The sequence below is a fragment of the Pongo abelii genome, chromosome 4, assembly GCF_028885655.2.
Source record: "Pongo abelii isolate AG06213 chromosome 4, NHGRI_mPonAbe1-v2.0_pri, whole genome shotgun sequence".
Classification (NCBI taxonomy): Eukaryota; Metazoa; Chordata; class Mammalia; order Primates; family Hominidae; genus Pongo; species Pongo abelii.
Genome location: NC_071989.2, coordinates 17,072,220 through 17,087,853, shown reverse-complemented (window position 1 = coordinate 17,087,853; position 15,634 = coordinate 17,072,220). Strand labels below are relative to the sequence as shown.

General features: G+C 45.8%; 1 protein-coding gene across 5 annotated transcripts in view; it reads left to right on the top strand.

Annotated features, from left to right (window-relative positions):
- Positions 1–14,636, top strand: part of MYO10 (myosin X) — a 268,155-nt gene extending 253,519 nt beyond the window's left edge. For all 5 annotated transcript variants that reach the window (XM_024246955.3, XM_063724070.1, XM_054555429.1 and 2 more), the window contains 9 exons: positions 179–336; positions 3,823–3,946; positions 4,843–5,140; positions 6,117–6,324; positions 7,181–7,317; positions 8,382–8,502; positions 8,939–9,391; positions 11,458–11,649; positions 13,142–14,636. In XM_024246955.3, coding sequence (XP_024102723.2) covers positions 179–336; positions 3,823–3,946; positions 4,843–5,140; positions 6,117–6,324; positions 7,181–7,317; positions 8,382–8,502; positions 8,939–9,391; positions 11,458–11,649; positions 13,142–13,243 — 1,793 coding nt within the window. In that variant the 3' untranslated portion in view covers positions 13,244–14,636. The remainder of the gene's footprint in view (positions 1–178; positions 337–3,822; positions 3,947–4,842; positions 5,141–6,116; positions 6,325–7,180; positions 7,318–8,381; positions 8,503–8,938; positions 9,392–11,457; positions 11,650–13,141) is intronic.
- Positions 14,637–15,634: the final 998 nt, after the last annotated feature.

Below are 15,634 nucleotides of genomic sequence, written 5' to 3'. Positions count from 1 at the left end.
ACTTTTTTTCTTCATCACTAGATACCTAGTGCAGGGCAGGACAGGACACATGTAGGAATTCAGCCAGCGTCTATTGAATTGAATAATTAAAGGGACTGAGGTCAGAGAGGACACAGGCATTGCCTCGGTCCCGAGGTTGGTGTTGACATGCATGTGCTGGGCACCCCTGCCATTGCAGGCTACTGGAACGTCACCGTGTACGGGCGCAAGCACTGTTACCGGCTCTACACCAAGCTGCTCAACGAGGCCACCCGGTGGTCCAGTGCCATTCAAAACGTGACTGACACCAAGGCCCCGATTGATACCCCCACCCAGCAGCTGATTCAAGATATCAAGGTAAGACAAGTCCATCAAGGTGGGTGATTACAGCTCAGAGATTCTATCCTTAGAGCACCAAGACCTCAGCATTAGTGAAGCTCAATTTTTATTCTGTAATCAAAACTAGTGCTTGGTTGGCTGGCACGGTGGCTCACGCCTGTAATTCCAGCACTTTGGAAGCCTGAGGCAGGTGGATCACTTGAGATCAGGAGTTCAAGACCAACCTGGGCAACATGGTGAAACCCCGTCTCTACTAAAAATACAAAAATTAGCCAGGTATAGTGACGCATTCCTGTAATCCCAGCTACACAGGAGGCCGAGGCAGGAGACTTGCTTGAACCTCGGAGGCAGAGGTTGCAGTGAGCAGAGATCATTCCACTGCACCCTAGCCTAGGCGACAGAGTGAGACTCCATCTCAAAAAAAAAAAAAAAAAAAAAAAAAAACCAAAAAAGTAGCGCTTGGTTAAATTTGTGTTTGAGTACCCTGCTTTCGGGAATCTAAATCAGAAATTTTAGACCAAAAATGTTTTGTCTCTAGGGAAGTGTTAGACATTTTCACTGAGTCACCCGATCCCACCTGTTGGGTTCTGTGGGCAGAAGAATGAGGTCTGCAGCTTGCACTGTGGGGCTCCCTGCTCATGCGGATGTGGAGATCTGCGTGGGGGACCACTTGCCTTGCGTCAGGTTCCCCCTCAACCTCAGTTGGGGACCTTCTAGGAGTAACCCGCTAGTTCCACTGTCACTGTACAGTTTCCACACCACACGAGTGAATTCCCAAGGAGCCCAGGGTGGTCTAGAAGAACACTTGGCATCCCTCTCAGGCACATGCAAACTCCCAGAAGCTCCTGAGTCTCTATATTAACACGGAGCATGTTAAATTACAAATTCCTGTTTATAAGTACGTGTAGTACTTATAAGCTCAGTAAATGTATGAGATGAAGGAATGAATGGTTGCATGGCAGCCCTGAGCGGGGATTCTTACCCTCACTTTCCGGAAATGCAACGCTGATGGGGAATGTTCTGGTTGCACTGCCCACGTAGCTGGTCAGTCCCGGGTGCAGAACCAAGTCAAGGGAGACTGCTGGCCCTCCAAGCAGTCCTGCAGGCAGATTCCCAGGGCAAGGGACAGAGCTGGGGCTGTGACAGAGAAGGTGCTAGAATGATGGTGAGGCAGGTATTTTACTGATGGACAGCAAAGGAAATTAGCTAACCAGATCCAAGAGGGAACTCAGCTTTTGTGGAGGTGGGAGAGGATCTAATCCATCAGTGGTGGATAATTTTCCATCAAAATCAAATTGGCCTCCTGATTCCAAAGTGATACGTTCTCTGGGTGTTTGGAACCAGATTCCGGCAAGCCAGTTGTTTTTTGCTTGTTTTGAGACAGAGGATGGAGTCTCGCTTGTCACCCAGGCTGGAGTGCGGTGGTGCGATCTCGGCTCACTGCAACCTCCGCCTCCCGGGTTCAAGCAATTCTCCTGCCTCAGCCTCCTGAGATTACAAGCACCCACCACCACGCTCAGCTAATTTTTGTATTTTTAGTAGAGATGGGGTTTCACCATGTTGGCCAGGCTGGACTCCAACTCCTGACCTCAGGTGATCCGCCTACCTCAGCCTCCCAAAGTGCTGAGATTACAGGCATGAGCCACTGGGACCGGCCTTGAGCCACCACATCCAGCCCAGTTGGAACCAGATTCAGGTTGCTTTCCATGCAACCCAGGGGACTGGCTACACATAATTTCATTTTTAGCCTTAAAAAGTTTATTTTTTGAAGATTTCTTCTGAAAGGAGTAAAAAACTATCATGTATCAGCCACACTCAGTCTTCAATGCTGGAACTTACCTGTTTTTGTATTCTTTGGTTTGAATTCAGACATTAAAAGAGTACATACGATTTTTCAGCTGGGCGTGGTGGCTCATGCCTGTAATCCTAGCACTTTGGGAGGCTGAGGCAGGTGGATCACCTGAGGTCAGGAGTTCGAGACCAGCCTGGCCAACATGATGAAACCCCGTCTCTTGTAAAAATACAAAAGTTAGCTGGGCATGGTGGCACATGCCTGTAGTCCCAGTGACTCGGGAGGCTGAGGCAGGAGACTCGCTTGAACCCGGGATGCAGAGGTTGCACTGAGCCGAGATTGCACCATTGCACTCTAGCCTGGGCAACCAGAGCGAAACTCTGTCTCAAAACAAACAAACAAAAAAAAGTAAATACGATTTTTCAAATATGAAGCCATGCTTCTTAAGAAATAAGTCCAGTTACCCTAAATAAGTCCATAAAATTATTTGAATCAATTTGAATTTAGGCTTTAAAAGAGTAAATATAATTTTTCAAATACGAAGCCATGCTTAAGAAATGAATCAAGTTACCCTAAATCAGTCCATATAAATTATTTAAGTAATTAAACTTTTTGTGGCCTTCAATTGGGTATTACTGAAAAAGTTTTATAGTGGAAATGAAATTAGCACGATAGAATGATTCATTACCTCTCCTCCAACTTTTCTGTTTATTTAAGGTTCTAAAGTAACTTTATTTTTTTCATATCCCAGATGAACATTTTAGGAGCATAAGTACATGATGATGAAATTCCGTGAAAGACTTTCTTAGGTTTCAAGGGTGGAAGGACAGTCTCCCCAAGAATATATTAATGTGTGTAGTTTTCAGGTATAGAGAGAATAGAAAACAGCAATTCAAGAACTAGCAAAATGTGTTTATGAAATGAACTATAGATAAAAATAACATGATTTAGCTACTGATGGCTAAATCAATAACAGAAGATCAGATTAATTTTTTTTATTTTGCTCTCTTATTTTTTATAGAGACACGGCCTCACTATGTTGCCCAGGCTGGTCTCAAACTCCTGGGATCAGGTGATCCTCCTGCCTTAGGCTCTCAAAATGCACAGGCATGAGCCACTGTGCCCAGCCTAAATTTTTTTTTTTTTTTTTTGAGACGGAGTCTCGCTCTGTCAGCCAGGCTAGAGTGCCATGGCATGATCTTGGCTCACTGCAACCTCCGCCTCCCGGATTCAAGCAATTATCCTGCCTCAGCCTCATGAGTAGCTGAGATTTACAGCTACTCAGCCACCACACTGGCTAATTTTCATATTTTTAGTGGAGACAGGGTTTCACCATGTTGGTCAGGCTGGTCTCGAACTACTGACCTCACAATCCACCTGTGTCAGCCTCCCAAAGTGCGGGGATTACAGGTGTGAGCCACCATGCCCTGCTGAGATGAAATTTTTTGAATGTATGTAATCTCCAGGGGAGAAAATTTAAAATCACATGGGGAAGTACACGCACGAGAAACTAAGAAATGAGCTGTAAGAATGTATTTTTGTGACTTGTCTTCAAATACAGATTATGGGTATCTTCATGCATGAAACCACCTAACACTGGATTTCCACCATCTTTGCCCCACTAGGTTTATGGATATTTGAGATGCTTGAAGAATATTTAGATGTAGGAAAATACAGGTTTCTTACAATAAGCTTGCTTTTTTTATTTTTAGGAGAACTGCCTGAACTCGGATGTGGTGGAACAGATTTACAAGCGGAACCCAATCCTCCGATACACCCATCACCCCTTGCACTCCCCGCTTCTGCCCCTTCCGTATGGGGACATAAATCTCAATTGTAAGTCCAGAGCTCCACCCCGACTCCTCAGAGACCATGATTCCACTTGCCCTGCTAACTCTTTAGCTTAACACAGTAGCATTTGTTTTTAGCTCAAAGACTCTCTTATTCATCGTGAATTGGAAGGAAAAGATGAAATATACTTAGATTCATTACTAAAGCAAGAATTCTAGAGTGTGGTTGTAGTAATGCTAAGATTGATTGCTGTAGTAAAAGAAGAGATTTAAAGGAGTCAGAAAATGCCAGCTCTCCCCATGAACTGAGAGTAGCCTTTTTTTGTTTGTATTTTTTTGTTTGTTTTTTTGAGACAGAGTCTTACTCTGTCACCCAGGCTGGGGTGCAGTGGTGCAATTTCGGTTCACTGCAACATCTGCCTCCCAGGTTAAGGTCGTTCTTATGCCTCAGCCTCCCAAGTAGCTGGGATTACAGGCGCCCGCCACCACATCCAGCTAATTTTTGTATTTTTAATAGAGACAGGGTTTTGCCATATTGCCCAGGCTGGTCTTGAACTCCTGGCCTGAAGTGACCCACCTGCCTTGGCCTCCCAAAGTGCTGAGATTACAGGTGTGAGCCATTGCACCTGGCCGAGTAGCCAGACAACCGGATCCTAAGTAATTTTGCATTCCAAAAAAGGATTTTGTTCAGCAACAGATTACCTTTTAAGTGAGCATTTTATATGGTAAGAAGTTCAATTAGATAACAAAACAGTGTCAACTTACCCACCTCTGTGCTTTTAGATCTGTGTTCAACTGATTGAGATGTATAGGGAACATGGTGGGCATGGCATTGCATCCGTCCTCCTCATTTATTCCTTTGTCTTGACTACTGCTCCGATTATGCTCATGCCCTATTCTGAACCCCTCAGATGACTTCCGTGTTTGTTTTGCTTGTTCTAGTGCTCAAAGACAAAGGCTATACCACCCTTCAGGATGAGGCCATCAAGATATTCAATTCCCTGCAGCAACTGGAGTCCATGTCTGACCCGATTCCAATAATCCAGGGCATCCTACAGACAGGGCATGACCTGCGACCTCTGCGGGATGAGCTGTACTGCCAGCTCATCAAACAGACCAACAAAGTGCCCCACCCTGGCAGTGTGGGCAACCTGTACAGCTGGCAGATCCTGACATGCCTGAGCTGCACCTTCCTGCCGAGTCGAGGGATTCTCAAGTATCTCAAGTTCCATCTGAAAAGGTAAAGCATGTGGGCACGGGAGATGAGCTGGGCAGAGCTGCTCACGCAGGTGGGGCACTGGGTCCTCATTCAGATAAAGAGGCACTTGAACAGAAGACACCTCTAGTGGGACAGGGACCTCTGGGTCAGACTCGTGGGTTGCCTGAGCAAGCTTAGAGAATGCTGCCATCCTTTTTCTCTTTAAGTCACACAAGGTTATTTCAGGGACCAAGTCACGTTTGGTGTAATGTCCTAATGTGTAGGACATTGGATCAATTAATTACCACTACTCTATATTTAAAAAACAAAACAAAACAAAACAAACAAAAAAACTTGGATATTTGTTCCAGATCAAAGAGGTAGAAACAATCTGATTGAGATTTTGATTAGCTATAGAAAAAGAAGTTGTTTTTTTTTTTTGAGACAGAGTTTTGCTCTTGTTGCCCAGGCTAGAGTGCAATGGCATGATCTCGGCTCACTGCAACATCCACCTCCTGGGTTCAAGTGATTCTCCTGCCTTAGCCTCCCGAGTAGCTGAGATTACAGGTGCCCGCCACAACGCCTGGCTAATTTTTTGTATTTTTAGTAGAGATGGGGTTTCACCGTGTCGGCCAGGCTGGTCTCGAACTCCTGACCTCAGGTGATCCACCCGCCTCGGCCTCCCAAAGTGCTGGGATTACAGGCGTGAGCCACAGCGCCCGGCCAAGAATTTTCATATGATAGGATGAGGCATGACTCTTTCAAGTATTAACAATGCTGCAGAGGTGAGTTGGCAGCACAGTTGCTCCCATTGAGACGTTCGCTCTTGAGGGGTTTTTTATATTTAAATTGAACTGCACAAAATGAAGCGAGCCCTTGCCAAGAAGTCACTGGTGCTTGCTCCATTCACCAGTGGGGGACCATTCACCGCTTTGGTCTACAGAACCTTGGCACAGCCCACTTCCCAGCAGCCAGCCCCCATCAGTCTAAAAATTAACAGTTAGTGTTTGTCTCCTAGGATACGGGAACAGTTTCCAGGAACCGAGATGGAAAAATACGCTCTCTTCACTTACGAATCTCTTAAGAAAACCAAATGCCGAGAGTTTGTGCCTTCCCGAGATGAAATAGAAGCTCTGATCCACAGGCAGGAAATGACATCCACGGTCTATTGCCATGGTGGCGGCTCCTGCAAGATCACCATCAACTCCCACACCACCGCTGGGGAGGTGAGGAGAGGCAGCTGCTGCAGATACACCTGGGTCAGGAACATTGTGCAGCGTTAGAGCGGCTGCCCTGCACAGTTGCAGTTTGCTTAGTACAGCTGCTCAGTACTAAGGAAATGCATGTAACCCACAAGCAACCACACGAATATAGAGATAAAAATATATATATATTAAGATGAGTGGAAACACTGAGATAAACTCAAAGTACCTGAGACATAATCTTGCTAATCTGAGAAGCAGCTGAGTGTCTAGCAGAGCTGCAGACCTGGCTCAGGTCCGGCCACTTTGATGAGGGTTTATTGCAGTGCTTCTGCAACAAAGTGTTTCTGTTTGCCACATGACTAGCTAGATGAATATCAGATGAACACATTTTCTTTTTAAAATCTGAACTTACTATTATAAAACCAATTGGCCAAAAGGGTAATCCAATAACCACCCCCCGACCCCCACCCCCCAAGGTTTCTTGTGCAAAAAAAAAAAAAAAAAACACATCATCTGGAGTCTCTGTTGTTCCTTGGAGTTCATAAATTTATCAGCTAAAAGACAGGACTGCAGCTTTTCACCCGCTTTTCCTGTTAATATAGGTTTGTAAGAAATCAGCCCAGCATCTGCCTCTACTGATGGGCAAAATACCCTGAGTTATTTTCAGCAAGAGAGAGATAAACCTAATCTCAAGAGAACAAAGGGAAAATAGTACTTTTGAAATTCTAGGATGACCACACGGGTAACATTTTTAGGAGGCTGCTTGGAGACGCCCTTGTGCCAGCAGCTCCCTCCAGGATCAGGTGATGGCACGTTCTGGGAACATGTGTTGGAGCCGCAGCCTGTGGAACTGAAGTCTCCCTGGTATGTCTTCCAGGTGGTGGAGAAGCTGATCCGAGGCCTGGCCATGGAGGACAGCAGGAACATGTTTGCTTTGTTTGAATACAATGGCCACGTCGACAAAGCCATTGAAAGTCGAACCGTTGTAGCTGATGTCTTAGCAAAGTTTGAAAAGTAGGTTCCTTTTCCCTACTGTGTCAGAAGAGCAAATAAGAGAAATTACAAAGCAGGGTTCAGGGTTTGAGCTTCCATACCATTTTTAGCTTCACGGTGTATTGGAGTTAGTTTTATTTTACCTGTGTTGATGCCTGTTTAACTTTGCATATCCGCTATTTTTCTGGATTCCTAGGTAAAGCCATGGTCTTACGTGATGTAACTTGTCAGTGGTTTTTTACCCCATTCCTTTTCTCAGTTCCATGTTGGACCCGTCTGGGTATTTCTTGATTTTTTAGGTTTCCAGTTGTCATTAGCTTTGAAATTGGGCTGATTGACTGAAGCCAACTTATAAACTTTTTAAACTATGTGGTATATCTACAATATAAAGTGGACCTACTTTTTTTGAGATGGAGTCTTGCTCTGTTGCCCAGGCTGAAGTGGAGTGGCGCAACCTTGGCTCACTGCAACTTCTGCCTTCTGGGTTCAAGCAGTTCTCCTGCCTCAGACTCCCGAGTAGCTGGGATTACGGGCATGTACTACCACGCCCAGCTAATTTTTGTATTTTTAGTACAGATGGGGTTTGGCTGTGTTGGTCAGGCTAGTCCCAAACTCCTGACCTCAGGTGATCCGCCCACCTGGGCCTCCCAAAGTGCTGGGATTACAGGCGTGAGCCACTGCACCTGGCCTGTAGACCTATGATATTTGATCTGTGACTTCATAGCCTCTAAGTAGCACAGAAGGTATTCCTGCTTAGTATAAACACAGCCCTCATACAAAAAGAAACAGGCTTTTGTTTCTTTTCTTCCCGTGGACTCAGCATAATGCTTAGCTGGTACTAATTCGAATGCGGCCCTCTGAAAACACTTGTTAGCTGGCTTAACTAGGGGCTGCCTGTTTGTTTTCTTAAAGCAAAATCAGGATGAAAGTACGTTTTCTCACTCCGTTTATTCCTCTATCCCCAGTTATCTGGGCCTGGACAGAATGTCTGTGTCCTTAGAATATACCATGTAAAGTCAGGTCCCTGTGGGTCACTGAAGCCCTTCTCTTTCATATTCTGAGCCTCTCTTGACTCCTTTCTGTAGGCTGGCTGCCACATCCGAGGTTGGGGACCTGCCATGGAAATTCTACTTCAAACTTTACTGCTTCCTGGACACAGACAACGTGCCAAAAGACAGTGTGGAGTTTGCATTTATGTTTGAACAGGTAAAAATAATAGTTAGAAACAGATTTCTTTGCCGGCAAGCAAGGGTGAAACCTGTTAATACTTAGCCTTGTAAGTTAACTGGTACTCCTTAGAAATGAGGCACACCTGTAGATTTCCCAGCAAAGACAAGGCCAGCTGCTCTTTCATTCGTTTGTAGAATGAAACCTGCTACACATTTTATTTGAACCTCCGTTCCAGGAACTGTTCTAGTTGACAGGAGACCATAAGGAATAAAATATATGACGTGTGTTAGATGGCATCTGTGCTAGGGAGAAAATTAAAGCAGTGAGCAGGGGTGAGGGTAGAGTTTTAACCAGGACAGTCAGGGAAGGTGAGTTTGAGAGAAACCCTCATGAAGTGAGGGAGCAAGCGACGTAGGCATCCCATGGTATGGCAGTGCATTGACCGGAAAGCTGTTGACTGTCCTCGTTTCAGGCCCATGAAGCGGTTATCCATGGCCACCATCCAGCCCCGGAAGAAAACCTCCAGGTTCTTGCCGCCCTGCGACTCCAGTATCTGCAGGGGGATTATACTCTGCACGCTGCCATCCCACCTCTCGAAGAGGTTTATTCCCTGCAGAGACTCAAGGCCCGCATCAGCCAGTCAACCAAAACCTTCACCCCTTGTGAACGGCTGGAGAAGAGGCGGACGAGCTTCCTAGAGGGGACCCTGAGGCGGAGCTTCCGGACAGGATCCGTGGTCCGGCAGAAGGTCGAGGAGGAGCAGATGCTGGACATGTGGATTAAGGAAGAAGTCTCCTCTGCTCGAGCCAGTATCATTGACAAGTGGAAGAAATTTCAGGGAATGAACCAGGAACAGGCCATGGCCAAGTACATGGCCTTGATCAAGGAGTGGCCTGGCTATGGCTCGACACTGTTTGATGTAGAGGTGAGAACTGGCTGCCCTGGGTCGGGGTGGGCTGGGTGCCGGCATCTGAGAACGTGGATCATGGCCAAGTTCATGTGGAGAGAAGACAAGATGGAACACTTTGCTTCTCAACCTCTTTTATTCGAGCCCCCCCATATTGTACCATTAACACCTCCCTTCTCACAGTTTCTCTTCTCCTTTGTAGTAAATGCATCTGTAATATTAGGAATGAATACAAAATTAAGATGTCATCTATTCTTCTACAACCCCTCCTTAGGGATCTAATTTTTTAAACACTGATAATCTACATTTTAAAAAATGTTATAGCTGTATATCCAAATTAGAAACTTTGGATATACTTGGATTTTACTTTTTCCTTTACAACTTTGTTTGAAAGGAAGAATGTCTATCTCATAATGGAATTTAGCCATTAGCATCAACCCAGTACTGATTTTTGTTTTTTTTTAAGTAGACCACTTATTGAAAAGAAATCTTACTAATGGTCTAGATGAGAGTTTGGCAAACTGGTCTGTGGGTCAGATCTTGCCTGCCTCCTTTTTTCTAAATAAAGTTTTATTGGAACACAGCCCAGCTCATTCCTTTAGATATATTCTGTGGCTGTTTTTGTACAGAGTTGAGTAGTTGTGACAGAGACCATGTGATCCACAAAGTCTAAAAATCTTTACTGTGTGGCCCTTAACAGATAAGTGTGCCAGCCCGTTGTCTAGATGAGCTTCCATTTTTAATGATCACAGTAATTCAGCATATTATCTGATGACTTTATATTGAGGCTGTATAAAAATCTAAATATTGGTTCTAAATTCTAGAATCTGTGGGTGGCTTTTCATTAGGTGATGTTTTTCGTTGGTTTGGTTGGTACAATTATGTCTGTTTTTAAGTATAAAAATATCAGGTGCTTTGTACAAAGCCATAATTCCACCATTTCTCCCTGATAAGGAATAGATAATAGCAGTTAAACTCTTGGCTTCCTGCAAAACGTGAGCTGTGGATTAGCATAGAAAGCTACTGGCTTGGCCAGGCGCGGTGGCTCATGCCTGTAATCCCAGCGCTTTGGGAGGCCAAGGTGGGCGGATCATGAGGTCAGGAGATCGAGACCATCCTGGCTAACATGGTGAAACCCCATCTCTACTAAAAATACAAAAAATTAGCTGGGCATGGTGGCATGCACCTGTAATCCCAGCTACTCGGGAGGCTGAGACAGGAGAATCGCTTGAACCCAGGAGGTGGAGGTTGCAGTGATCCAAGATCACGCCACTGCACTCCAGCCTGGGCGACAGAGTGAGACTCCGTCAAAAAAAAAAAAAAAAGAAGAAAGCAAGCAAGCTACTGTCTTTTGCATGGAGGATGCAGAGAATGTCTGGTTATTAGGGATACAAACTAGGAACTCTTTTCAGCGTCTCCAATTTATAGCCCTCCTGCTTGTCCAGGTTTGGATCAGCCCTGTGTTGTTAGCCCCTTCATATGGGCTCTTATTTTCTTCCACCAGTCTGTACAGGAAAATCTACAGTTAAACTGGTAAAGTCCTTGTTCCCACTCTGCATATGGAAGGCCATTGCTGCTCCTTGTGAAGAGGAGCCAGAACTGCTCAGCATGCGTGATTTGGAGAATTTTCCTCTGTGATCCTAGATTTTGTATTTGAAGACTAACCATCCGCAAAGAGGATTGGAGGCAGAACTGGAGATATTAATACAAGAGTAGACTTGGCTTGGGTTGCAGGGAAGCTTCCTTAAGTCCCCTGGCCAAGCATGTACGTTTCCAGGCCACTTCCAGGTAGCTAATCCAAACAGCTAGTAGAATAATGCTGAGAAGTGGAGAGTCAAAGCAAGATATTAGACTCTGCCAGTTAGTGAGGTTTTCCCAAATGCGTGAGATTAACTAGTTAGAAATCAAGATAGCCAGAGAGATGCCATTTCTCATATTTCAGGCCCCTCCATGCATGCATACACATTGAATATATTTAATCTTCTGCACAGAGGACTTCACTCAAAGCCTGTCTTATGGTTTAGATGCTTTCTGTTGCCAACCACTTCATGACTAACTCTTCTGTCGACTCCCTTGCCCACCAGTGCAAGGAAGGTGGCTTCCCTCAGGAACTCTGGTTGGGTGTCAGCGCGGACGCCGTCTCCGTCTACAAGCGTGGAGAGGGAAGACCACTGGAAGTCTTCCAGTATGAACACATCCTCTCTTTTGGGGCACCCCTGGCGAATACATACAAGATCGTGGTCGATGAGAGGGAGCTGCTCTTTGAAACCAGTGAGGTAAGAGGCAGAGCAAGTTCATCTTTTTATTCATGGTCATGACAAAACAGAAAAACAAGACCCCATTTCCTCATGCCTTTGACCAGGTCATTTTCTTTGAATATTTTTCTTCAAAACATGAAAATACAGTGTGGTGGTCCCTTTCCAGCTGCCGGTTCCCTGCAGGCCAAAATCTGAGAACACCATATTTTTTCTGTATACTTTTGCAACAGAGGAATTTGGTTCCATTGTGTCAAGGAGTCTTACCCTTGGAGGAAGGGCAGAGAAAGGGAAGTGACATAGATGTCCATGAAAAAGTATATTATTTGCAACAAAACCTTATGAAAACTAGTTAACAATTATAGCAGTGTCACAGCTGTGAGACTCGGCTCTGGTGGCCTCTTGAGACCAGGAGGGAGCCGGGAGCATGACCATCCTGGGTGCAGCTCATTCTGGATTATGAAACCACACACACTAAAAGGCCTCTAAATATATGTGCTACCAGCTTCAAAGTTTAAAAAATATAATACAAGAAGCTTATTGAGGCTTCCACGAAGGAAACAGCTAGCAAGCCAACGTGGTGAGTGGAGAGGAATCACCTGCTACCTGGTTTGGAATGGAGAGGCGGTGAGGAGGGAGGGCGTTCTAGGTGCTTGGAGGATGTGGCATTATAGGTTCCCTAGGCTGGTGGGGAGACGTGCAGTGAGAGGGAAGAGGGTGGAGAGCCCTTGACTCAAGGGTCCCAGGTGCCAGGCTGCAGGATTTGGTGACATCCAGTAGACAACAAAAGAACCACTATGGGATCTTTGATTGTACATGGCATAACAGTGAATTTACAGACAGTGATCTCTGGGGTGGGACTGGAAGGGAAGAGAGCAAGCAGGGATATGGAAGCCAGTTATGATGCCTGCACAGGGATCCAAGCCAGCTGTGAGAAGGGGTGGCAATGACGGGGACATCATGGGAGGGAGCTAATGGAGATCCCAGCTGGAGGAGGTGGCTGGTGTGGAGCAGAAGCTGGCCTGGCATCTGGGGAGCTGTCCACTCTCCCAGCCCCTAGGGTCTCAGTTATCTTGTTTCTTCAGCTGCATCCTAAGGAGTTGACTAGAATTAGATGATCCCGTCTTTAAAGGCTGTAATTGTGGACTTTGTCATTTCACATTTATTTTAAGCGGGGATAGTAATCCTAGTACTGTTGACACCGAGTAACTTCAGCGTCCTCGGGTAGTTCTGTATTTTAATGTGCAAAATCTGACAGTTTCCATCAAGCCAAGTTGGCACGTTTGTGTGAAAGAACCACCGGGTGGTGCACATTGTATTTGGAAAAGCTGAGATTCCACTTTTCCCCGATGAGGAAGGTGAAAGTGGTTAAACTTCTGGTTTCCTGCAAAATGGGATCCGTGGATTAGCACGGAAAGCTACAGGAGGGTCCCCAGGGAGTGTCTGGGTTATTAGGCAGGGCCCTTTGCCTGGGGGAGACTCGTGACTATTGGTTCTGCTTCCCCCCGGGCAGGTGGTGGATGTGGCCAAGCTCATGAAAGCCTACATCAGCATGATCGTGAAGAAGCGCTACAGCACGACACGCTCTGCCAGCAGCCAGGGCAGCTCCAGGTGAAGGCGGGACGGAGCCCACCTGTCGTTGCTACCTGAACGCACCACCCTCTGGCCTCGGCTGGCTCCAGTGTGCCATGCCCAGCCAAAACACAGAGCTGCCCAGCCTTTCTGGAAGCTTCTGGTCTGAGGGAGGTGTCTCCGAGGATCCTTTCGCCTGCCGACTTCAATGATCCTGTATTAAGCTGTCAACTTTAACAGTCTGCACAGTTTCCAAAGCTTTACTACTCTTAGAGGACACATGCCTTAAAAAAGGAGGGGAGGAACCACGCTGCCACCAAAGCAGCCGGAAGTGCCTTAACTTGTGGAATCAACACTAATCGACCCTAACTGTGCTACTGAAGGGAACTGCCTTCCCCCCTTCTAGGGGAGACTTACAGAGCGTGGAAGGGGGGCATTCTCTGTCGGTGATGCACTAACCTCCCAACCTGATTTCCCTGAATCTGAGGGAAGGTGAGGGAGTGGGGAGGGGGATAGAGAGCTCGAGGGGACAGTGTGTTTGAGCTGGAGTGCTGCGGGCAGCCTTTCTCATGGAATGACATGAATCAACTTTTTTCTTTGTTTCATCTTTTAAGTGTACGTGCTTGCCTGTTCATGCATGTGTTCATAAACTCAACACTTTAATCATGGTTTCATGAGCATTAAAAAGCAAAGGGAAAAAGGATGTGCAATGGTGTACACAGTCTGTCTGTATGTTTTAATAGTGCAGAGCTATAGTCTCAATTGTTACTTTATAAGGTGGTTTTATTAACAAACCCGAATCCTGGATTTTCCTGTCTTTGCTGTATTTTGAAAAACACGTGTTGACTCCATTTTGTTTTACATGTAGCAAAGTCTGCGATCTGTATCTGCTGTATTATAAACAGATAAGCAACCTACAAGATAACTGTATTTATAAACCACTCTTCAACAGGTGGCTCCAGTGCTGGTTTTAGAACAAGAATGAAGTCATTTTGGAGTCTTTCATGTCTAAAAGATTTAAGTTAAAAACAAAGTGTTACTTGGAAGGTTAGCTTGTATCATTCTGGATAGATTACAGATATAACCATGTTGACTATGGGGGAGAGACGCTGCATTCCAGAAACGTCTTAACACTTGAGTGAATCTTTAAAGGACCCTGACATTAAATGCTGAGGCTTTAATAAAATACACACATATTTTATCCCAAGTTTATAATGGTGGTCTGAACAAGGCACCTGTAAATAAATCAGCATTTATGACCAGAAGAAAAATAATCTGGTCTTGGACTTTTTATTTTTATATGGAAAAGTTTTAAGGACTTGGGCCAACTAAGTCTACCCACACAAAAAAAGAAATTTGCCTTGTCCCTTTGTGTACAACCATGCAAAACTGTTTGTTGGCTCACAGAAGTTCTGACAATAAAAGATACTAGCTAACAGGCTGTGTGTTTCCTTTATCAGAGGAGGCTCTAAAAACCATGGAGTGGAGGCTTATTTTTGTTTTGGCTTTTTGGTGTTTTTTTTTTTTTTTCTTTAGAGACAGAGTCTTACTCTGTTACCCAGGCTGGAGTACAGTGGTGTGATCTCGGCTCACTGCAGCCTCTGCCCCCTGGGTTCTAGCAATTCTCCTGCCTCAGCCTCCCAAGGAGTTGGGAGTACAGGCCTGCATCACCACGCCTGGCTAGGTTTTGTATTTTTAGTAGAGATGGGGTTTCACCGTGTTGGCCAGGCTGGTCTCGATCCACCTGCCTTAGCCTCCCAAAGTGCTGGGATTACAGGTGTGAGCTACCACACCCGGCTGGCTTTTTGGTGTTAATGCTATGGTTTCAGTTTCTGGGCTTTGTGCTTGTTTCATGGACTTGCTCAACAGGTCTAAACACAGATCTACAGCTGTCTCCACTGCTTGTAGACACTGAGTGTGACTTCAAGAAAGCCAAGAAGGCAAAAGAAGGGACTGGTAAATGAAGTCACACACAGCTGAGGACTTGAAATGTGTTTATGTCAGACAGTCTCCTATGTCAGCACCAAAGTGTGCCTGATCTTGCAACCCTGGATCCTAGAACCTGCCTGCACCTCCCTGTGGAGTAGAACACACAGGTAGGTGGTTTGGTTGCCAGTGTACCCAAACCACCAGGCCAGGCGTCTAGCATGAGCAAGCGCCACTTCTCTTGCAGACCGCTGACTCCCACCTCTGCTCATGCTCACGAATGGCTTCTTCCCGTTCTGCAGGGATTGGGATGGAACCTGAAGCCAGGTGTTGCCTGAAGCCTGTGGCCCCGCCAGGGACCCAAGGAAAGCCAGCAAAGACTAGGATGTGTGTTGTCTTTTAGGCCCAGAGAGAATTTGACAGAAGTCTTTCTACTGCTCACCTCTCAGGATTCCCTCTGTGACTTACTCTGGAAGGCTGTCCCCCGCCCTCAATTATAGATGGGGAA